Source organism: Aethalodelphis obliquidens, unplaced genomic scaffold (assembly GCF_003676395.1).
Source record: "Aethalodelphis obliquidens isolate GAN/ISIS:26980383/991018 unplaced genomic scaffold, ASM367639v1 scaffold63, whole genome shotgun sequence".
In the NCBI taxonomy this organism is placed as follows: Eukaryota; Metazoa; Chordata; class Mammalia; order Artiodactyla; family Delphinidae; genus Aethalodelphis; species Aethalodelphis obliquidens.
The window spans coordinates 777,518-800,320 of record NW_020838007.1 but is presented as its reverse complement, the minus strand read 5'-3'; the positions used below and the strand labels follow the sequence as shown (position 1 = coordinate 800,320).

The following is a 22,803-nucleotide window of genomic DNA, read 5'->3' as shown; positions in this document are numbered from 1 at the left end:
GGTGGGGAGTAAGGGAAACGAACAGTTCAAGAGTATATTGCTCTGTATCAGGGAATGAAACCAAGAGGTGCCAATCTCTACAGAGCAAACTAACACCCGGGGGCGGGGTGGTCAATGAAGGACCACATAAGTGGGGAGACCACACACGTCCATGATTGGAGGCAGTGTGGTCTTCCCTTCTCTCCATTCTGCCCTCTGATACAACACTGTCCCAATAGAAATTCCAACAGATTTTGGGTGGAATTTGACAACCAAATTCTAACATTTATTAGACTCCAAAGGGCCAAGAGGAGCCAAAACATTTTCAAGGTGGGAGGACTTCCTTGCCAATGTCAAGATTTCTTAGCAAGCTGCATAAATAAGGTGAAGTGAAATCAGCATGGGGCAGACATCTACACACACATATGGACCCGATATAGGATCAGGGCAGCTTGGAAATCTGTGTGACAGGAAGCACAATTCAATTAGCTGTGCAGGGCCACTGGCCACCACGTGGGGAGAAAGTGCAAACTGGACTTATATTTCATACCCACACAAAAATCAGTTCTCTGTGAATTAAAGACATAAAGATCATAGAAGAGAATATCATCTTAATGACTTCTTAAATGAGGTACGCAAAGCACAAATGACTAAGGAAAAGATGGACACATTTGACCTTATATTAGTAAGACACCGTGAAGAGTCAAAAGACATGCTACACCTAAAGGCTTCATATCCAGATCGTATTAAAAACTGCTACAAATTGGTAATAGACAACCCAATAAAAATTAGCAAAGGATTTTATAAGCCTCTTCACAGAACAGAATATCCAAATGGAAAAGGTGTTCAACCTCAGAAGAGATCAGGGAAATGCAATTAAAGGCCCCACAAGATGCTACTGCTACCCATCATGTTGGCTGTAATTAATCCGCCCACAATCCCACTTCCAGGTATAGACCCTGAAGAAACCTACATCTGGAAACAACCCAAATGTCCATCAAGAACAGAATGGATAAATAAATTGTGGCCTCTTCACGGCATGGAATACAACACAGCAGGGCCATGAACAAGCTACAGGGACACTTACCACTATGGATGAATCGATTTCATTTATTTACAGTTCAAAACCAGGGAGCCCCAAACCACAATGTTCAGAGGTCCAGGCCTAGGTGGTAAAACTGTGATGAAAGTCAGGCAACAATTCCCCTCCCATCAAGACAGTGGGCCGGCTGGCGGGGAGGGTGGGAGCTGACTGGGGCAGGGCACACAGGAGTGGATGGGGGCTGCAGTGATATTTTTCCCTCACTCTTCTTACAAGTGTCTGTATTATACTTGTTAAACTGTTATGCATTTTTCTGTGTGTATGTTATACTTCACGGTACGAGTGACCACACACACACACACACAGACACACACAGACACACACATGAAAGGAAAGGGAAAGGAAGACCATCCCCACATACCATGCAGAGGTGTTACCCAGACCCCCACCCCTCTGAGACCTTGCCCGACTCTGGCCCCTGACAAGGGCCGCCCCACTGGCTGCCTGCTCTCCAGCCCACCCCCAGGCTCCCTGAGCCTCCAGCCACTGTGGGCCTGCTGAGGTGGGGGGCCCTTCCCCCTCATGGCCTCACATTTCCCTGTGAGGTGTTTCCATCCCTAAAGTAGCCCTCCCACCCCCGCCCCCCATGCCCTGCTGGCTAGGCCCTCCTGGGCTCTGCCGTGTGCTGCTTGCCTTCTGGCACACGCTGTGACTCCCACGCTATGGCCGAGGCCCCGAAATCGGAATTGGAAGAAAGCAGTGGTATACGCAGGCCCCGCAAACCCACCATGTTGCACACTGGCGTCAAGCTTTGAGTCCACACCAGTGACCCCACACAGTAGCCCATGTGAAGTCTGAGGTTGCCTGGGGGCCTTGGCAGTGCCCCACGGGGTTTTGGTGCTGTGAGCTGATGCCTAGGCTGTGTGGTCCTGATGAGAATCTCCACCTGCTATGTAAGCAGGGTCCTTGTGGGCAGGTTTGTGAGCCGCAGGAGGTCTCGCCTGGGCTCCAGAGAGCTTCCACCTTCTGGGCGGTGGTGGGGGTGGGTGTTCTCCTGGGTCAGTCACAGGGAGGTGGTGGCCCATGAGTTGCTGCCAGAACTGGGGCTGTGCAAGGTCCTCCTGCACCTCCAAGTACATCCGAGGTTCATCCCTGGAGCTGGGAGACAGAGCCTGCCTGGCCTGCCAGCAGTCGGGGCCCTTCAGAGAAGAGGGGTTGAGATAGAAAAACAACTCAAGGAGATCACTGCATACCCCAAAGCTAGCAAGGCAGAGCAAAAGGCGTGAGTGGGAGCCGTCTGCCCAGGCCTCAGGTTCACTGAGGAGAGCCAGAAGGGCCTGGAGTGGTTTGAAAAACACACCCTAGTCTGACTCCCAGAACAGGAGCAGCGGAAATAAGAGGAATGCCCTCAAAAGAACATGGGGTGTCAGGGGACAGCCTGGACAGACATGAAGGGGCTGATGGGACCCTGGAGTGGCCAGGCCAACAGAGCAACTCAGGCAGGGGCCAGCAACTCTCCCTGGGGGGCGGGGGGGGCAAGGCTGGGGACAAGGCAAGGCCACCCAGGGAGCCAGGTGACTCAGAACACTCCTGAGGGGCTGCTGCTCCACACAGAGTTGGGAGAACTCTGCTCAGGGCCAAGATGGCTTCTGTGAGACCCAGAAGCCATCCACGAGCCAACAGTTCTCAGAGGCTGTGGAGGATCCGGGCAAATGCAAGGATGGAACATCAGCACCAAACACTGAGAGGATCTGGGGACGCCTTTTGGGACGGGAAGACTGGGGGGTAGGGTCCGGGATCACACGGCCCTAAGGGAACATGTTTTTAAATGTAGGGATTTGGTCTCAGGAAGGCTCAGCTGAGCCCCACCAGAGGCGAGCAGAGCCAGGCACAAGAGGGGCCGGCAGCGGGGAGAGTGGCCGATGGATCATCACTCTTGGGTCTCTGGGGTGGAGCCCTGGGGCTATTTCAACAGTGGATGCTGTGACCAAGCCGGAGTTGACTGGTTTTTCTTTCTCTTGCCCTGGGAGACCCCAAGAGACAAAATCTAGAGGAATATGTCAGAAAAAGTAAAATGTGTGGGCGAGAAAGTATTAAAAGGAGGGAAGGCACTGGAATCCAACAAAAACGGCCAGCCCTCTGTGTGGTCAGGAAAAGGGATGAAACCACCACCAGGAGCCGACACAGCACAAGTGCACGGGCTCAGCCTGGAGCCGCAGGCAGCAGCACAGCCAGGATGCTCCCAGGGCACAGAGCCTCGCACGGGAAATGAGGTTGCAGAAACAGCTGCCACGTCAGGCCGGAGTATCCCAGATGGAGGACACACAGTGTCCTGAGAATCAACCGGGCAGAGCGGCTGCTCCCTGGCCCTTGGTTCAGGAACCTGCTCCAGGCAGGACACACGGACACTGGGCAGAGCTCAGCCCTGGGTGCCCAGAGGGAAACCGAAAATTACGAGGTTTTGAACATTCTGGAAGAAAGAAGGTATCGTAAATGAGACCCTACAGCTGGGCTGTCCACAGCCATTTGTGAGAAGGCAGGAGTGGCACAGATGCGCTCAGAGAGGAGAAGGAACGCAAAGTTGCTCCCTGCCCTGCCCAAAGCATCCACTGGGCTAAGCTAACCCTCCACCAGGTCCAACCCTCAGGGGGTGGGGTCGGGGGCTGACATCCTCTTTCCTGTCCACTCTCCTTCCATTCCTGCCTGGGTCTTGAGCCAGCAGAAAGAGGGCTCCACATGGGGCTGAGTACTGCCTGGATTCTGAGGACACCCAGCAGCCTGCAGGCTGCCCTAGGGGTCGATTTCCCTGTGGCGGGCAGGGCCTAGTAACTCTGAATCCTTTAAAAGTGGGGCACATTACAGGCTAGCGGAAATCCTGAGGTGTGGAGAAGGACCCCATTCCAGGAGCCATGTGGGTGGCTGGGCTGGCACAGATGCTTGGAGAGGGAGTTAACGGCTGGGCTCTCAGGGAAGGCTTTGGGCTTCAATCCTCGGACCTTAAGACTTTTAGTTTTTATTTCCTTCAACTTTAACCTAAAAGGGCAAAGGGATTTAATTTTTTGATTTGAATTTCACCCTAGGAAATTCACAAGAGAGGGCATTTCTGTGTTGACTTGGAGTATCTTTGTCATTTTATCTCTTTGCAGAACGTCTGAGCCAAATTTGGACTTTGAGACTGGCCCTGATTTAGGATGGAAAGGTTAGGGAGAGAATTCTTGGTTTGGGATCTAGTGTGCCCGTGGAGTTCAATGACGCCTGGTTCTGGCCCATCCCGAGGTGGCTGAGGTGGGAGAATCTTTTTTTTTTTATAAATTTATTTATTTATTTATTTTTGGCTGCATTGGGTCTTCATTGCTGTGCACAGACTTTCTCTAGTTGCGGCGAGCGGGGGCCACTCTTCTGTGGTGCGCAGGCTTCTCATTGCCGTGGCTTCTCCTGTTGCAGAGCACGGGCTCTAGGGCACTTCGGCTTCAGTCGCTGTGGCTCGCAGGCTCCAGAGCGCAGGCTCAGCAGTTGTGGCTCACGGGCCCAGTTGCTCTGCGGCACGTGGAATCCTCCCGGACCAGGGCCCGAACCCGTGTACCCTGCATTGGCAGGCGGACTCTCAACCACTGCAGTGGTGGGGGAATCTTAACTGCCCACGGGCCCCAAAGGGGAATGGATGGAATGGGGCCTGCACCTCTCCCCCTGGGAAACGGTTGAGGCGGCCTTGAGGGCCCTTTCCCTCCCACCCCTTCCCACCCACCACTCCGCTCTGCAAGCAGCAGCAATATCGCTGACCCATGAATTTGGGAAAAGAAAGTGGGCAGGTTTGATTCGGGTCCTTTGGGGCCTCTCTCGGGATCTGGCCCAGCCTGCCCTGTGTGTGCCCAGCGGCGCCCTCGCTCTCTTTGGGGGTGAAGGGGAGCAAGCTGCCCAGCGTGGGACAGTCTCTCTCCATCGCCTCAGGCCCCCAGCAGGCTGCTGACCTATCCTCCCAGCCCCACGCCCCGTCCCCACCTCCTCCCTGGCCTCCTCCTCCTCCTCCTCGTCCATGTGGCCTCGCTGCCCTGACCGCTGCCAGCCCGTCCCCAGAACCCAACACCCATGTTCTTGGATGGAAATGAACTCCAAACTATCACTTCAGGTCAGCTTCTTTTGTTTCTTAAAGGGCTCACTCTGCACACATTGGCAGAGGCAGACTGTGTTCAGATCATGGAGGCACCAGGTACCAGGTAGAGGAAACAACCAGGGGGCAAGCGATCAGGCCCCTGTACCCCATTCCCGCCAGTGCCTGCCAGCGCCGAGCTGCAGCCCCCTGCTGAGTTGGACCCCTTGCTCCTCACTGCCTGGCCCGGGCCCCACGGCTGCCCTATCACTGCCTGTGCTGGCTGTCCTCCCCAGTCCCTGGCCTCTGCTGCTCGTCTTCCCTGCAGTCCCTGGAGAGGCAGCCGGGGCTGCACCAGAACAGCACCCCCTCAGTTTTCCAGGCTTTTCCAGCGGCCTGGGGCACTCACTTACTGAGCTTGGAGTTTCTGACCTCAGGCCAGTGCTCTCAGGGGCACCGCCTGCTGCTCAGCCTAAGGCAGGGTCGGCTTTGAGTAAAGCCCAGGGCGGCTTCCCCTAACAGTCAAGGCCCAGGCCTGTGTTCAGGGCCTCCAGGTCTCCTATCCCCCTTCAGCCAAAAGGATAATAAGGGGCTCCCATGTGAGTGGCCTTTCCCAATTTCCCAAGCAATTTCCCCAGACATTACCTCGTGGTATCCTAACAACACTGTGAGGTAGGTGTTAGTGGCCTTACTTTAAAGGGGAAACTGAGGCCCAGAGAGGTAAAGTAGGAGATTTCCCCCATGGTCACACAGCAAGTTAGCCGCAGGACCGGTGCCCGTCCTCACCCCACTGCCCTCGCTCCCAAGCCGAGGCCTTCTCGCTTTTCTTCCAATTCTTCTTCTTCTACACTTTTCCTCTCCCGTCTCCCCTCCCCTGTCCTATCAGAGAACAGGCAGGTTAAGAGGAGCTGGCCTGGGGCTCTGCCAGACCTGTCTGGGACCTGAACGGGAATCAGCTTTGCCAGCTCCCACCACCCCTCGGCCGCTCAGGAAGTGGCCTGTGGCTCAAGGATCAGCTTGACCAGCTGTGTGTGTGCGGGAGAGGGCGGGGTGGGCCCAGCAGGGAGAACTCTGCTCAGGGCCAAGGACCCTCTTCCATCCAGAGGAGGGCTTTGGCGGGGGTTGGTGGGGGCACAAATGCCGGGAACCTCCCTGCTGTGTGCACTGTAGGAGGAGAGCAGGGTGGGTAGGTGTGGGAGCCTGTGTGTCAACACAAAATGAGGCAAAATTAGAGTGAACCAGTGCCTGGCAACGGTCAAAGGTGTACACTATCTTCCCTTAAACTCTCCGGTGGCACTAAACTTGAGCCTGGCACAGCTGTGATTACTCAGAGCAGAGGGGGATTTACAGCCAAAGTAAACAGAGCTGAAGCTTCAGGGCATGTGCTTATCCCTTCAGGGGCCCTAGCCATGCTTTCAGTTGTCAGGTGCTTTTGGAAAATTTGCAGAAAATACTTTTACAAGTTGGTTGAGGCCCATTGTGTTTTTCCACTGCAAATTTCCTCCGTCACACCTCTCCTGTGAGCATTTGGGATGTGGCTAAGGGGAAGGTAAAATTGGGGGATCACTAATGTGTGGGTTGAGTGGGATATGCCCACGGGCTTTGAAGTCACTCCTGTGTCTGCTATCTTGGTGCATAAACGGCTTCCTGGGACACACTTACTGCTAAAGGAGAGGTGGGGGAATCACCTCTTCTGTGTAGGAAACATAAAATAATTGTCACAATGAAAGGTAATCAAAGATTGTGCAGTCCAAAAATACAGGGGCGGGGTTGGGGGAGGGAGTATTTGAAAGGTGAAGGTGTGTCCAGCAGTTAAGAAGAATGTCAGGATATTCTTGAGCTTGTGGTACTTTTTTATTTTTTATTTATTTATTTTTTGCGGTACGCGAGCCTCTCACCATTGTGGCCTCTCCCGTTGCAGAGCACAGGCTCCGGACGCACAGGCTCAGCGGCCATGGCTCACGGGCCCAGCCGCTCCGCGGCATGTGGGATCTTCCTGGACCGGGGCACGAACCCGTGTCCCCTGAATCGGCAGGCGGACTCTCAACCACTGCATCACCAGGGAAGCCCGGTCCTTGTTTTTAAAATTCATAATTTCTCAATCTAAATAATCGCTTTATATATAAAAAAAGGTTGCTTATCATCTTGAGTGTGTTGACAATGACCCGGTTTTTCTGTTCAGCCTGCTTTTCCAACAGACTCTTTAGTCAAGACTCAATGCCCACCCCCCCACCCCGCCCTGGTGCTTATGAGTCAGACTCTTATTGGCTGTTAACAGGGCCCCTGATGTTCTCCACAGCTCTGTTCTTACACCAGGCCATCCCTTTTGCTGCTCTTCAGGACTGAATACCCCACCTAATGCATGTGAACTGTAATGTGACCTGAGAGCTTCCTTATTCCAAGCTGATTCCTGCAGGAATCATCACCCCCAAGTCACACAGGAGGAAACTAAGGCCAAGGCCAATGCTAAGGCTGAAGGAGGTGACAGTGTTGAAAATGACAGGATAACATGAGGGATGAGGCCAACGCAATTGGTGAGGACGAGACAGCTGCAGTGCTTTGTCCCATGCCATTCCAGCTGGTGACAAAATAACTGTCTCTAACAGATTCCTGGCAAGGGCTCCTCCCAGACAGCAGCGGCCTTCCTCTGGAGCCAGAAATGCCTCCGTTTATATGGTTTCATTCACAGGCCACCTTAGCTCTACTTAAGCAGGAAAGCCGAAATGACTTGCCCAAGATCACTCAGCTAGTAAGTGACAAATCCAGGATTCAAATCCAGGTCTCTGGACCCAGAGCGCGGACAGGGAGAACGAGGGCAAACAGACTGGCAGCCCATCAAGCCAACCTGGCCCTGCTGGCAAGTGGTGGCAGCAGGCCCTGGTTGGGTAAGGTTGGCTCCAGTCCCTTCCTTCCCCAGTGGCTCCCCAAGCCACGTGGACTGGGCTTTCTGGTAACACGTCCTTGCATTACAGGGCCCCACACCCTTTAAAAGCACTTTCAGCATCTCACTAGGTCTCTGTAACCACCTCCGGAGAGGGTAGAGCTGCAATTACTTTACAGATGACAAGGCAGCCTCAGAAAACTTTGGGGAGCTCAATAACCTCCCAACTGTGATGTTCCCTGGCGTTATCAGCGGTAACTTGTCCTACGGTGCAGGGGCCATTCACCTACGGCCATAGCAGTTTCTATCGGAGTAAGACCACCAAGGTCCTCACCTGGGACCCCAAGGTGCCCTGGCAAAGGATGAACAAAGCATGAACAATATGGGGGGAGGTCCCGTGTGAAGTCTCCTATTGACAAGGGTTACTGTGAGGCTTCTTGCCCTGACCCCCTAGTCTTAGACTTGGTCCACCTCACCCAGAAGCCCTGAAATGGGTGGCACTGGGGTGTCATGACAGGGACTTCTCTTAAAACCAGTCTCTAGTTCTCACCAGGGTGGCCTCCATGGTGCTCTCTCCTCCTCCCATTGGCATCCCTTCCTTGCGCTGCTACTGTCCATCTGTCCCTTCCTCTTTCCCCTCCTTAACCCAAAGGTAAGTCTCCCACAGGTAGAGGGAAGACTCAGAGTGGTTGAGAGCTCTAAGCGCCAGAAAGAGCTGTGGTCAGACTTCCACCTACACGTGAAAGCAACCTCTGAGGACCCTTCCTGCTTCAGAACTGGGCTCTTGACTCAGGTCTCCTCCCTGCCTGCTCCCCTTTCCCTGACCGTTCTTCCCCTCCCCTATCCTGTGCGTAAAATATATTGACCTTCCAAAAATGAGTAGGGGTAGGGGTCTATTATGCTTTGCTCAGCGATGGTGCGTCTAGTGCTAGGGAATGACGCCATGGACTCAGCTTCGCTGGGAGGTCTGCCCAGCTCTGTTTCTTCCACCTCCCCTTTTCCCTCCACTTTTTGAGTCCACCCTCTTCTATTCGCATCTTCCTGTCTCCCCCTCTGGGACCCGGCACAGTTCCTTCCGCTCGACATGGCCGGAGACTGCACTCTCTCCCCTCGCCCGGTGGGGGGGTCTCAGCTCCGAGGCCCCAAACCCTTCCCTTCCGCTCCACAGGCTCCGGCGCTTTCTAGGCCCCCCTCCCGGGTGGTTTTCCCGCCCCTTCCCTTCAGCCTAGGCCGCCGCCCGGCAATAACTCAACCACCCACCGCTCTCAGGGGCCCTGGGCAAGACGGGCGCGCGCGTCACCAGACCGTAACGGTCCAGCACGCTCCGACCGTTGCCATGGCAACGACCCCCTCCCGGCAAGCTCCGCGCGCGGGGCCTGGCAGGGCAGGGGCGAGGGCGGCGAGGTGGTGGGTCCGCCCACAGTACGCTCCGCGCTCCGGGCGGTGCTCTGAGAGACTGTGCTCTGAGGGGCGGGGCGGGGCTGGCAGCTCCCAGCGTGCTCCGTGCGGCGGGGCGGGGCCTAGAGGGGGTGGCCTGGAGCCGGGCGGCTCGAACGTCTGTGTGCTGGTGGTGTCTGCCGGAGGGGCAAAGTGAGGGCTGATAAAATGCTGTGCCAAGGGCCGGCATGAGGCACGCGTCCAAGAGAAGGGCCGTCTGGCGTAATTTTTGTTTTTGTAATGACCTTTTTATTAGTATGGAGGTTTTAATTTATTATTATAGAGAATAATATACAAGTACTCGTGTATCCCCCACGTGGGTCGGGCTTAAGTGAAGCCCTCGGGTGCTTCCACCTCAACCTCCACGCTTGGGAATTTGGTGTTTGCCGTTAGGTATGTGTTTATAATTGAAGGAAGTCAGAACAGTCACCCCCAAATATGCTACTCTGGCATATTGACTATTTTGAGTCAGACGCTGGAAAAACAGCAAATGCAAGAAAAACACTGATTTTCTTTCTTTTGCCCAGTTCTTATCTTTTGCCCAGTTTTCTACTGCGTTGCGCTTTTTTCCTTACCGATAGATTCTCAGACTAGTTTCACTGGGGATTTACATTTTTAGGCGTAAACCTGGGGAATTTTCTTGCATTTCCTCTCCGGTGGCCTTTTCTTGTCATTTGTGAAGAACGCTTCTTATTCCGTGGCTGCATCCTAGCAGGGTCTCGAGAGGACGTGACGCATGGTCTTTAATCATCACAAAGCCTTCGCCCTGTGTTATAGTCAAGGGCTGTTTACAACCAACCGCGAGCCCAAACACAAACGTTTAGGGAATGGCCCATAAGCGTCCGATACAGCACAGATGAAAGCACACCATGCTTTCAAGTTTCTCGGGGTTCCCTCACCCACATTTCTACTTTCTTTTTTTTGGCTGCGCCCTGGGCATGCGAGATCTTAGTTTGAGGACCAGGGATCGAACGTGTGCCCCCTGCAGTGGAAGCGGGGAGTCTTAACCATTAACCGTTAGAGAAGTCCCCACGTTTCTATTTTCAACAGATTTATTTGCTTATAGATGGGGTGGGACAGGGAAGGGAGGGCAGTCGCCCAGGGCTCCTTACATGAGAAAGAAGGAAAGAGTTGAAGGGAAGGAGGAGAGAAAGAGAAAAAAAGGAGGAAGGGAGGGAGGAAGGAAGGAAGGAAAAAGAGAGGAAATCCAGAAAGAAAGAAAGAAAGAAAGAAAGAGGAAATCCAGAAAGAAAGAAGGAGAAAGGAAGAGGGAGGAAGGAGAAACAGAAGGAAGGAAAGAAGAAAGAAAGGTAGAAGAAATCCGGAAAGAAAGAAAAGAAAGGAAGGAAGAAAGAAAGGAAATCAAGAAAGAAAGAAAGGAGGAAGGAAGGAAGGAAGGAAGGAAAGAAGAAATAAAAAGGAAATCCAGAAAGAAAGAAAAGAAAAGAAGGGAGGAAGGGAGGGAGGGGCTTCCCTGGTGGCGCAGTAGTTAAGAATCCTCCTGCCAATGTAGGGGACATGGGTTCGATCCCTGGTCCGGGAAAATCCCACATGTGGCAGAGCAACTAAGCCCGTGCGCCACAACTACTGAAACCCGTGTGCCTAGAGCCCACGCTCTGCAACAAGAGAAGCCACCACAATGAGAAGCTCGCGCACAGCAAAGAAGAGTAGCTCCCACTCGCCACAACTAGAGAAAGCCTACCCGCGGCAACGAAGAACCAACGCAGCCAAAAATTTAAAAAAGTAAATAAATTTATAAAAAGATAGAAAGAAAGAAAGGAAACCTCTGGTCCTGTGCTGTGTGCACCAGGATGAGAGACTCGATGGAGGCAGGGCTGAGTCTGGAGGCTGGTGAGGCTGCCAGGCCATCGGGGTCTTGGTTGTGGGGTAAGAGGTGCAGGAGGTGGAGGGACAGCACTTGGTGATGGAGGGTCTGGCCTGAGCCCAAGGGGCGGGGGTTTGGGGGGCACGCGAGGAGGGCAGAGGGTGGTCCCAGTAGGAAGTTGGGATAGTTACTCAGGGGTGGGGTGGGCATGGGAGTGTCTGTGTGTGTGCTTCTGTGTGTGTGTGTGTGTGTGTGAGACTGTGTGTGCATGACTCTGTGAGTGTGTGGGGTTGTGTGTGGGGGGTGTGCGTGGCACAGGCATGGTGGAAGGGAAGACAGAAATCCTTAAGAACCTGACATATGCGTCGCAGCGGACTTGAAGGACAGTGAAAGCTGTCTAGACTGAAGGGAAGCGGGGGTGGGGGTGGGGGTGGGGGTGGGGAGGTGGCCCCGCCAGCTGAAGAGAGCAGGGGTGGGAGTGTCCATCGGCTTGCACTGCCCCATGAAGGTGGAGGAGGACCAGGCTGGGGACCCTGCTTTTGAAAAACCAGTGACCGGCCCTTCACAGGGGACAGAGGCCACAAGGTGTGATGGCTTGGCTGGGTGCCCAGCCAGTTGTGGAGGGAGTAGGCTTCAGGGAGGGGCATGGATCAGACCATGGACCCCATTTTGGAGGCCTGAGTAGAGGGCCGATGGGAAGCACGGGGATGGTGCTTGAGCTCTTTCTGGACTTGTACTCACCCCCCTGCCGTGCCATCTACATTTTCACCAGGAAGAACAGCATCCCCTTTGAGATGCACCCTGTGGAGCTGGCACAGGGTGAGCAGAGCTAGGTGGGCTCCACGGAGGGGCGCCCAGGGGCCAGACCCTGTGCTGAGCCTCCTCTGCTCTCTGCCCCCCAGGGGAGCACCTGAAACCTGAATTCCTGAAGGTGAACCCCCTGGAGAAGGTGCCTGCCCTCAGGGATGGGGACTTTCTGGTGGCCGAGAGGTAAGGTGCCCTGGGTCTGGGGCTCATTGCTGGGCGGAGGCAGAAGGAGGCAGACAGAAAGCTGGTAGCCCCTGGCTTGAAGATCTTTCCAGACTGCTGGGCCCCTTCCTCCTTTCAGCGAATACAGCTCAGAGGGCTGGGAGCTGGACCAGGGGGCTGCTTTGGGGCTAAAGCTGGGAGCTTCAGAGTGGAAGGGGGTGTAGGCCACCCCCTAGGCCTGGACAACCTGGATGCAACCGGGGAAGACCCAGGCTTGTGGGGAGCCCCTCCCCAGATGTCTGAACATGTCCTTTCAGAGTCACAGGAGCTGGGCAGCCCTGGGGCTGCACTGGGCTCTGAATGCCTGTCCCCTGTCCTCACTTTTTGCCCATCACTAATCTATCACAGCTGTCTTTCCCCTGAGCCTGAATGAAACCTCAGAATCCTTCTGAACGCAGAGCCCCAGAGGGCATCGCTGATAAATGGCTGCTGAGGGAGGGGTGAAGAGGAGGTTGAGGAGGCTTGGAGGGCCCCAAGATAAGCTGTCGCCTCTCTTCCCAGCCCAGTCTCTCCTGCCCCACTTCTCCGGGCAGCCTGTGGATGCTGTGCAGCTGCAGCAGCTGTTGGGGAAGCTGACGCGTGCTTTGCAGCACCCGGATCAGGAGGTCCTGGCGGCCAGACCCTTCCTGGCCACTGAGCAGGTCTCCCTGACAGATCTGATGGCATTCACAGAGCTGATGCAGGTGAGGTTCTCCTGCCCACTTGTCCTCTGGGGCTGCTCTGGGCGCAGGCTGAGCCCAGGCCCCAGCTGCCCTGTCTCCCCAGCCCACTGCCGTCGGCTGCGACCTCTTCCAAGACTGGTCCTGGCTTGCTGTGTGGCGAGCCCGTGTGGAGGCCACCCTGGGCCTTGAGCTCGTCCAGGAGGCCCACAGGTGAGTGCTTCAGCCTCGGGAACCCCAAGAGGCCCAGTGGGACCCCCAGCTGGCCCAGAAGCTTGTGCAGAGGGTGAAGGAGCGGCTCCGCTGAGGGTCTGCCACGCCCCTGCGCTCTGCCATCTGCAGTAAACACTCTGTGTGCCCCCAACTCGTGTCCAGCCTCTTTCTGTCCCGGGAAGTGGGCTCTCCCCATTTCCAAATGGTCAGGGGATCTCCTGAAGTCGCGCAGCTCAGAGTGAGCAGCACTCAGGCCCCCACAGTGACCTTGCTCTGCCGCCAGGTGCTGAGTCCAGGTGCTCGGCCTGGCCACAGCCGGTCCCAACCCAGGCTGGAGGTTTCTGGGCTCCTCTGCGTGGCCCCTTGAGTCCCCTGTGGTGTCACCCCAATGCCCTGACAGCCCCCTGGGTTCCTGTTTCTTTCTCCCCACCCGTTTCTAGCCACAGTTCAGGCTAGATTGACCTGTGGATATCCCCGCTCCCTGCTTCTGGAACCCTCCTGGGTTAGTTCTCATCCCATCCTCACTCTGGACCCTGCAACGCCCCTTCGATTACGTTCTGCCATGAAGGCCTGGCCATGGGAGTGCCCACGTGGAAGCCCTTCTCAGACCCGGGCCAGGAGTACAAACGGACACCCCCACGGAGGGAGAGGGCAAGGTCACAGCCACCCCTGACCCCTTGGCCCCAAGCTACAGGCCTCTCTCCAGCCTGTTCCTGGGTTTCCTCAGAATCTTTGCTGCTGTGAGAATTCCAGGCTTCTCGGCCTTATGAAAACACCAAGTGAACAAGAGGTTCCAGAACGCGGGGGCCTGGGCCTGGGCTGGTGGGCACAGGGCCAGGGCACAGGCTGCATTTTGGTTGAGGCTGGGTGTCTGCCGGCCGCAGCGGGGGCCCAGCATGGGCCTGGAGCTCTACCTGGACCTGCTGTCTGCATCGTGCCGCGCTGTCTACATCTTCGCCAGGAAGAACAGCATCCCTTTCGACTTCCAGTTTGTGGATCTGCTGAAAGGTCGGCATCTGCAGCTGCCCGGGTAGGAAGGCAGGACACAAGGTTGGGGTATTTCTGAGAAGCGGAGACAGAGACAGAGGAGACCCCCACAAAGTCCACAGGGGAAGAAAAGCTTCCCAAGGGAATTGTTGGTGGTGCTCCTGCCCCGCCTGCCTTTGCGGGTCCCCACGGACTCTGCCCCGCTGTGAACAGGCTCTTCTGGGGGGAAATGAGAGGAAGAGGGGCGGAGGGACCCCCACCTAGCGCCCCACCTTCTCCTCAAGGGTGCCCAGCACCTCGTCAGCTGCAGCACCTGCCAATTAGTTTGGCAGAGGTCGCAGAGGCGCACGGTTATTCCTCATTTACTTCAATCCACACCCGTTCCCCCGCTCCAAGTGTTCAGACCTGCTCAGGGTGACCCCCAAGCCTGGGTGAGGTCCGTGGCCACACTCTCCATCACCACTCCAAGCAGCTCTAAAACCTCAGCTTGCAGAGGCTGGAGCCTCCAGAACACAGAGGAGGAGACCCGGGAGCCCTGGACATTATCGGGGTGGAAGTAGAGCCCCCTGAAGTGTTTTCAGTGGAGGCAGCTGACCAAGGAGGAGTTAAAACTCCCCCCACCCCGACCCCCCCCGCCACACACACATAGGGTTCTCTGTTCGGATCACTTGGATTGAGTGCCTATGGGAGGCTCCCTTTTGGATTCCATCTGTGTGCTGGGGCTGGGGCTCCTGTGCTGGCACCTGCCCTGCTCCCCTTAGAGGGGCAGGGGGTCTAGGGGTGGGATCCAGGCCCCTAGGGCTTCTGTTGATTCACAGGCTGTGGCTTTAGGCCCAGAGTTGGGGGTGAGGGCTGGAGGCCTCCAGCTTCTGTGAGCCATAAAGGTTGTCCTGGTCACGGAGCCTGGGATGGGGGCAGGCGTCCTGACCTGGTCCCTGTTGGGCCGCTGATTTGCCCCCTTACCTGGGGTGAGCCATGGTTTTCCTCTGGGACTCAGTTTCCCTTCTTGCGAAAATGGAGAGAAAGGCATTTCTGCCTCTGGGAGGCCTGGGTCTCTCTTCCCTGGGGTCCCAGCAGCCTCAGACCTTCCTGCACCTCTCAGGTCACCACCACAGCAAGGAGTACATCGAGATCAACCCCCTGAGGAAGCTGCCCAGTCTCAAAGATGGAAAATTTGTCTTATCTGAAAGGTAACGGTCTTCCCTGGCTCTCCCACCATGTGTCTGCTTTTCCTGGGAGAGTCAGTGGCAGCCCTTCTGCTGGTGCCTATTGATTTTTTTTTTTTTTTACTCTGGAAAAGTTCACACATACACTTAAGTAGAGTAAATAGTAAAGAAGAAGGAGTATAACGGACCCACGTACCCACCCCATAGTTCCAACAGTGGTCCACCCAGGGGCCCATTTTGCATCATCTATACTCCACTCTGTTCCCCTGCCTCCTGGCCACTCCATTCCTTCACCTGTAAATGTTTAGGAATGACCTTCTAAGAGATAAAGTCTCTTTAAAAAAAAAAAAGCATCACCACAATACCATGATGACACCTAATAAAATTAACAATAATTCCTGTATTTCTTCATATATCCTGTTCATATTCGACAGTCTCTGAATATCTCAGACATATTTTCTTTGCAGTTCGTGCCTTGGAATCAGGGTCCAAATAAGCTGCAAAGAGTGCAACTGATTGATCCACCTCTTCAGTCTCTTTTCATCTCCAGCCCCCTCCACGCCCCACCTTGGACCTTGGACCTTTGCACTTTTGCCATGGTTGAGGAAACCACCTCCTTTGTCCTGTGGAATTTCCGATGGTCTAAATTTTGCTGACTGAATCCTCATGGTGCCGTGTAACATGGCTTTCTGTCCCTTCATTTCCTGTAAATTGGTAGTTGGATCTCAAGGTTTGGTAAGATTCAGGGTTCATTGTTTCTCAGCCTGCTTCACAGGTGGTCTCATAACTTAAAGTATATCTCCCAAGTGGACCATGGAAGTCTGGGTGGCCCAGGGCTAGGTACATTTCTAGGACTGCTGTAAGAGGGTACCACCGACTGGCTGGCTTAGAACAACAGAAATGTATTGTCTCATGGCTCTGGGGTAGAAGTCCGAAATCGAGGTGTTGGTAGGGCCATGCTCGCCATGAAGGGGCCAGGAAGGATTTGTCCCAGGTCTCTCCTAGGTTCTGGTAGCCTAGGGTGTTCCTTGTCTGGAAGATGGCCATCTTCTCCCTGTGTCTATTCACATCGCTTTCCCTCTGTGCATGTCTCTGTGTCCAAATATCCCCTTTTTATAAGGACACCAGTCTTTTTTAAAAATTTTTTTAGCTGCATGGATCTTTGTTGCTGCATGTGGGCTTTCTCTAGTTGCGGTGAGCGGGGGCTACTCTTTGTTGCGGTGCACGGGCTTCTCATTGCGGTGGCTTCTCTTGTTGCGGAGCATGGGCTCTAGGTGCACAGGCTTCAGTAGTTGCAGCACATGGGCTCAGTAGTTGTGGCTCGCAGGTTCTAGAGCACAGACTTAGTAGTTGTAGCGCACGGGTTCAGTTGCTCCAAGGCATGTGGGATCTTCCCGCACCAGGGATCGAACCCATGTCCCCAGCATTGGCAGGCGATTCTTAACCACTGCGCCACCAGGGGAGTCCCGACACCAGTCATTTTGGATTAGCATCTACTCCAATGACCTCATTTTAACTTGATGACCTCTGTAAAGACCTTCTTTCCAAATAAGGTCACATTTTAAGGTACTGGGTATTAAGACTTCAACATGTCTTTTTTGCGAGACACAATTCAACTCATAACCGTCTGCTTCCTGGCCCCCCCCGAATTCATGTCCTGCTCATGTGTGAAATACATTCACCTCATCCCAGCATCTCCAAAAGTCATAATCATCCCAGCATCACCTTTAAGTCCAAAATGCCATCCTCTAAATCATCCAAGTCAGGTATGGGTGCGATTAGGGTTTGATTCATGCTGGGTCAAAATTCCCTTCCATCTATGAACCTGTGAAACCAGACAAGTTATCCTGTTTCCAAAATACAGTGGGGGGACAGGCATAGGCTAGACATTACCATTCCAAAACAGAGGATAGGAAGGAATAAAAGGCTCGTGCATCCCCGGCAAGTCTGAAACCTGGCAGCACAAATTGCATTCGGTTTTAGGGCTTGAGCATTGTTAAAAATAAAAATTCAACTGCGTAAAATTAAAGATTCAACAATTCATGAACGGAGCAGCATCCCACCTGGAAAGGAGCTCTGATGAGCTGTACAAAATGAAAGGCTTGTTATAGGCAGAAGGAGGCAGGGAAAGGAAGTTTCTAGCAAAGAGCGGATTGTTTTAGTCAAGATCACCTTTCTTTGCGGGAAGCCAGGGGTCTATCAGGCAGATGACCTCACTAGTGCTGGCCAGGTAATTCCAGATTAACTGGTTCAAGGTCACATTCCTGGGAGAGGCTGAAACTGCAGTTAGGTTAAGGTACTGAGTCTCGGTTGGCTGATGTGGGGCTTAGCACAAGTGACCCCATTTTGGGTCTTTCGTTTCTCTTTAGCTCCATACTCTGTCCTCTGAGCCTATCAGGGTGTTGGCCCCACCTTTTAGAACCAGTACCCCAGGCCTGTGGTGGCAGGACAGCCCTACTGGGCCCTGAGCCTCCCTCTCGGTTATTCTTTCCTCTTCTTGAAGGTTGAATAGTCCCATCTGCCCATTTCACAGAGGTGTCTGACAGCCTTCGTTCATTTCATCCCATCTGTCTCCTTCAGTACAAGCTGTCAGTGTTTCTGCTGAAATGGTCCCTTAGATTCACAAGTCACCTGCCTAATATCTTTACCAAGTGATTATCCAGCCACACCCTTGGTTTTCTCTCCAGAGCAGGGCCCCCACCTCTGCCCTTGGCCGCCTTATTATGCCACCTTCTCACCCTGCTGGTCCTTCCCTCCCACCTCCCAGTCCTGGGCCTTAGAACGGCTGTGAATCCACTACCATCCCCCTTAGACCTTCTCCAAAGACCCACCCTTCCCCCATCCCTCCAGCCTCCTGGCCCCTCTGCCCACAGGTGTCTATTAGGGCACTGAGTGAGAGGCTAAGGACACCAGCCACGCAAGGCAGAAACTCCGCTCAACTAGTTTGAGTTTACTGGGGGATGTGACAAGCCAGGGGAATCTGGGCCTGGCTATGGTGGTGCTGATGCTTTCCCCCACCAGCCCACCTGCCAGCTTCTCTCAGCATTTTCTCCTATTCCCACCACCAGCAACAGCTCTGTAGCCTTATCTTTGAAGCACCTGGTCCTCGCAAAACGAGCAACCCCTCCTTCGTGGGTGATCTGAAGTTCTCAGGAAGGACAGGGATGGGCCCAGTCGAGTCACCTGCTTACTTGTGGGCCTCTCACTGGCCAGGGCACTGGGACCCATGACTGCCAGTCACCCGGGCCAGGATCACTGTTGGTGGAGCGGGTCCCTGTGGGAAAAGTGGGGGAAAGGGTGCTGGCCAGACAAAAGGCCAGATGCCTATTCCAGGGTCATCCCAGGGACTGTGATGTGGGCTGGGCCCTGTCTGCCAGGAGGTGAGGCTCCTCCGGTCACCGTAAGCTCTGATTCACCCTGGGGGCAGGGGCTGTCAGAGAACGTGCTGGTGTGTGTGGTCCCCGCTTGGTATCCGAGCTCCCAGCGTGGGAGCCGGGAGGGCTGAAGGCAGGGAATAAGCGTTGAGGACCATAACCTCCAGGTGCAGGATCAAGAGACACGGAAGGTGTGGCGGTGGGGGCAGTGGGCAGTGGGCATGGACAGAGCAGTGCAGGCCATCCCTGGCTGTCCCTGACCTCTCCCCACCCAGCCCGCACCCTCTCCCCGTCACTCATGGGTTCTGCTTTCTCCAGATTTCCCGCGCCCCCTCTTACCCCGTGTTTCCCTACGTGTTGTGCCCTGTCTGGACTGCCCTTCCTGATGCCATCCACCAACTCCCACCTGCCCCGCAGGGCCCCTCCCTGCCCTCGCTGATGGGGGCGGACTGACTGCCTTTCCCGGGGCCCTTGGGGCTCATCCTCCTCCAGGTGGGATGTCAGTGCCTAGAGCCCACCTGTGGCTGGAGGGCCCACATTGGGCCCAGCCCCGCTGGATGGTTCGTGTAGAGGGCTGGGGAGGCCAGAGGAGCGCCCTGACTGTCCTCTCTGCAGTGTGGCCATCCTTTTCTACCTGTGCCGCAAGTACAGCGCGCCCTCGCACTGGTACCCGCCAGACCTGCACACGCGCGCCCGCGTGGACGAGTTCATGGCCTGGCAGCACACAGCCCTTCAGCTGCCCATGAACAAGATACTCTGGATCAAGGTGAGCAGGGCCACAGCGGGGGCTCAAGCAGGCGTCCCTCCCTCCCTGAGCCTCATTTCCACAGCCCCCTTTCCTGCCTGCCTTACAGAGCTGTGGGGAGTGTGAACCACTGAGTAGGAAAGGGCCTTATAAAGACAAGGTGAGGGGTGCCCAGGAGGGGCTGGTATCACTGGAGCCAGGATAAGAGTCAAGACGTTTCATTCCAACTAGAAAATATCACAGTTGGGAATTCCCTGGTGGTCCAGAGGTTAGGACTTGGAACTGTCACTGCTGTGGCCCAGGTTAAATCCCTGGTCAGGGAACTGAGATCCCACAAGCCATGCAGCAAAACACTCCCCCCCCCCAAAAAAAAACACCCCAGAGTCAAAGGGCCCATAAAGGCTACCAGATTTGAAGATGACAAATAACCAGTACATGTGTCCCTACTTCTTATCCTATGCCTGTGACAGATATCAGTAATCAATCATAGGATTCTTTCCTGCTGGGACCTCAAATCCTTCTGAACAAGGGCCCCAGGCAACTTCTACCAACCAGAACTGCTAAAAGAGGCGACACCACTTTACATCCTTGGTACTGTCCACCACCTCTCTAGCAGAAAAGGGTACTGAGACCTGGAGGGTCAGATATGGCCTCCTCTCCCTCCCCTCCCCTCCCCTGGCCAGCTGCTGATCCCGATGATCACGGGTGAGGAAGTTCCAGCTGAGAAGACAGAGCAGGTGCTGGCAGAGGTGACTAACAACCTGAAGCTCTTCGAGGAAAAGTTTCTGCAGGAGAAGATGTTCATCACCGGGGACAACATCTCCCTGGCCGACTTGGTAGCCCTGGTGGAGATGATGCAGGTGTGCGGTGGGGTGACGGGGGGATGGAGCCTGGACAGAGGAGGGACTCCTCTGTGACCATAACTTTCAGAAAGGCTGGTGAACGGGGAGATATGGGGACTGTGGGAGCCACGCCTGGGTGTCTGGCCTTGACCCGGGGGCCACAGGAAACACAGGTTTTGAATCGGGGAGGATTGTGGTCATTCATGCTTCACCAAGAGTCCTCTGTGGGGGCAGGAGCTGGAGGGCCAGCGTGGGACAAGGAGAAGAACACAGTGTTTCTTGGTCAGTCGGCCAGGATCCTGGATGCCTCCTCCTCCCGCTGGACTCTCCGGAAATTGTCCAGAGGTTTCCAAAGTGTCCTTCCAGCCAAAGTGCCTCTTTTCCAGAGCTCCAGACAGATAGTTGTACAGAGCAGCTCCCTGGCTCTGGGTCTGAGGGGCATCCGCTGTGCATGGGGGGACACACGTGGGTGTGGGGCGGCATTTATGTGGTTTCTGTGTGCAGGGGAGGGTGACCAGTTCTGACCTAGCTGGTGTGCAGGATGCTGTTGAGACCCTGGCCAGTATGCAAAGTGGCCCTGGTCAGTGTGCAGTGTGGACCAGCACCGGGAAAAAAACATTCCAATCTTTCTGTCCCAGGTGGTGCAGTCCCCTCAGTTTCACCCCCCACCCCTTAAATTTCATTCACAACCCCCCAAACATCTTGTGTGCATGTTTCTTAGGCTGCCTGATGGCTTTCTCGTCCCCGCCCCTGTGCTTGATCACAGAGGGAGGTTCAACAGGGGGGAAAAATAACTGAATTCCTCCCACCCTCATCTGGGGACAAGGGGTTTCCCTGGAAGAGGGCAGGACCCCTGGGAGGTTTCACGCTGGAGAAGTGGGAAGCCCTGGGCCAGGGGTCCCTTAGAGAGGGATTCAGGAGCCTTGGAGCAAGACCAGCGACTGAGAGCCCCCAGGGATCTTCCATCCCCACCCACATGTGTTACATGGCCTGCAACCCCTGACCAGGCCTCAGGGGTTAGCCAGCTCACTGTCCACAGGGACAGATGGGGAGAGCCCTGCAGCTGTAGGAGGGACGCAGGTGGGGCTGGTCCACAGGCTGACCATGCCTACCTCTCTGTCTCTCCACAGCCCATGGCGGGCAACCATAACGTCTTCCTCAACAGCTCCAAGCTGGCCGAGTGGCGCATGAGGGTGGAGCTGGCCATCGGCTCCGACCTCTTCTGGGAGGCCCACGACCGGCTGGTGAAGTTGGCGGAGTGGGACTGCTCCACGCTGGATCCGATGGTCAAGGAGAGGATCTGCGATTTGCTGCAGAAGTTCACGTAGTAGCAGCCCAGCCTGCGGGCCTGGCCAGCTCAGCCCCCGGCGCCTCCTACCTTAGGGGAGATGCTGAAAATCACTGTTTTTCAGTGAACTGGAACAACCGCCACGGTTGCTGAGCCTGGGACACACATCTGATGTGGTGGGTCTGGGGGGCGGTCACGAGTCCCCCCAGCTTCCAAAAAGAATTTGAAAATTAAAGGTTAAACATGATTAAACTGTCAATAATAAGAGTTGAGACTTCAGTGCTCTACTTTCACTAATGGATAAAATAGTGAGACCAAAGATCCCCAGGGAAATGGATGATTGAGCAACACCCTAAACCAATCGGCCTGCCAACTACACACAGCACTGCACCCACAACACAGAATACACGTTCTTCTCAAGGGCACACGTAGTATTCTCCAGGTTAGACCCTTTCTGAAGCCATAAAATAAATCCCAAGAAATTTAAACAGATTGAAATCATAGTGTGTGTTTCTGAACACAGTGGAATGAAATGAGAAATCAACAACAGAAGGAAAACTAGAAGATGAAATATCTGGAAATTAAACAATCCATTTTTAAACAACCAGTGGATCAAAGAAGAAATCACAAGGGAAATTAGAAAGTACTTTGAACAAATGAAAACAAAAACACAACACACCCAAACTTATGGGACGCAGCAGAAGCAGGGCTGTGAAGCAAATTTATAGCTGTAAAGGCATACAGATCTCAAATCACAACCATCAGAAGAAAAGAAATAATAAAGATTCCAGTGGAGATAAATGAAATAGAGAAGAGAAAAACAGTAGAGAAGATCAATGAAACGAAAACTGGATTTTTGAAAAGGCTGTCTCTCGTGCTGTAGTTTTCAGCAAGACCCTGGATCAAACTTCACTCACAACACTCAGGTTGCGCTTTTTTTTTTTTTTCCTTTCAGCAGACAGTTACCATTTTTTGTTGTTGCTGAGAATAATTAAGAACTACTCAGCAAATTTCAGGTCTACCATGCAGTGCTCTTAACTATTGTCACCATGCTGTGCATTAGCTCTCCATAACTTATTTATCTGGGGTATTCAAAACTTTATACCCTTTGACCAATATGTTGCCATTTCCCCCCTCCCCCTCCAGCCCCTGGTAACCACCATCTACTCTCTGCTTGTTAGAGTTCCACTTTTTTTAGATTCCACACAGCGTAAGTGAGATCAGGCAGTATTTGTCTTTCTGGGCCTGT

The 22,803-nt window shown here is 54.4% G+C and overlaps 2 protein-coding genes and 1 long non-coding RNA gene across 3 annotated transcripts; all 3 read left to right on the top strand.

Annotated features, from left to right (window-relative positions):
- The first annotated feature begins 2,563 nt into the window (after positions 1 to 2,563).
- On the top strand, positions 2,564 to 7,076 carry LOC113610399 (uncharacterized). The gene is made up of 3 exons (XR_003429069.1): positions 2,564 to 3,505; positions 4,168 to 4,306; positions 7,030 to 7,076. It is a non-coding gene; the product is annotated as an uncharacterized LOC113610399 (long non-coding RNA).
- A 4,882-nt stretch (positions 7,077 to 11,958) lies between these two features.
- On the top strand, positions 11,959 to 13,146 carry LOC113610583 (glutathione S-transferase theta-1-like). The gene is made up of 3 exons (XM_027088890.1): positions 11,959 to 12,070; positions 12,154 to 12,241; positions 12,782 to 13,146. The coding sequence occupies exons 1-3, from the start codon at positions 11,959 to 11,961 to the stop codon at positions 12,915 to 12,917; spliced, it is 336 nt and encodes a 111-aa protein (XP_026944691.1). The 3' UTR covers positions 12,918 to 13,146.
- A 452-nt stretch (positions 13,147 to 13,598) lies between these two features.
- Positions 13,599 to 21,816, top strand: LOC113610495 (glutathione S-transferase theta-4). The gene is made up of 5 exons (XM_027088707.1): positions 13,599 to 14,160; positions 15,242 to 15,329; positions 19,295 to 19,445; positions 20,108 to 20,284; positions 21,397 to 21,816. Exons 1-5 carry the CDS (start codon positions 14,049 to 14,051, stop codon positions 21,592 to 21,594), a joined length of 726 nt encoding a protein of 241 aa, XP_026944508.1. The 5' UTR covers positions 13,599 to 14,048; the 3' UTR covers positions 21,595 to 21,816.
- The last annotated feature ends 987 nt before the right edge of the window (positions 21,817 to 22,803 follow it).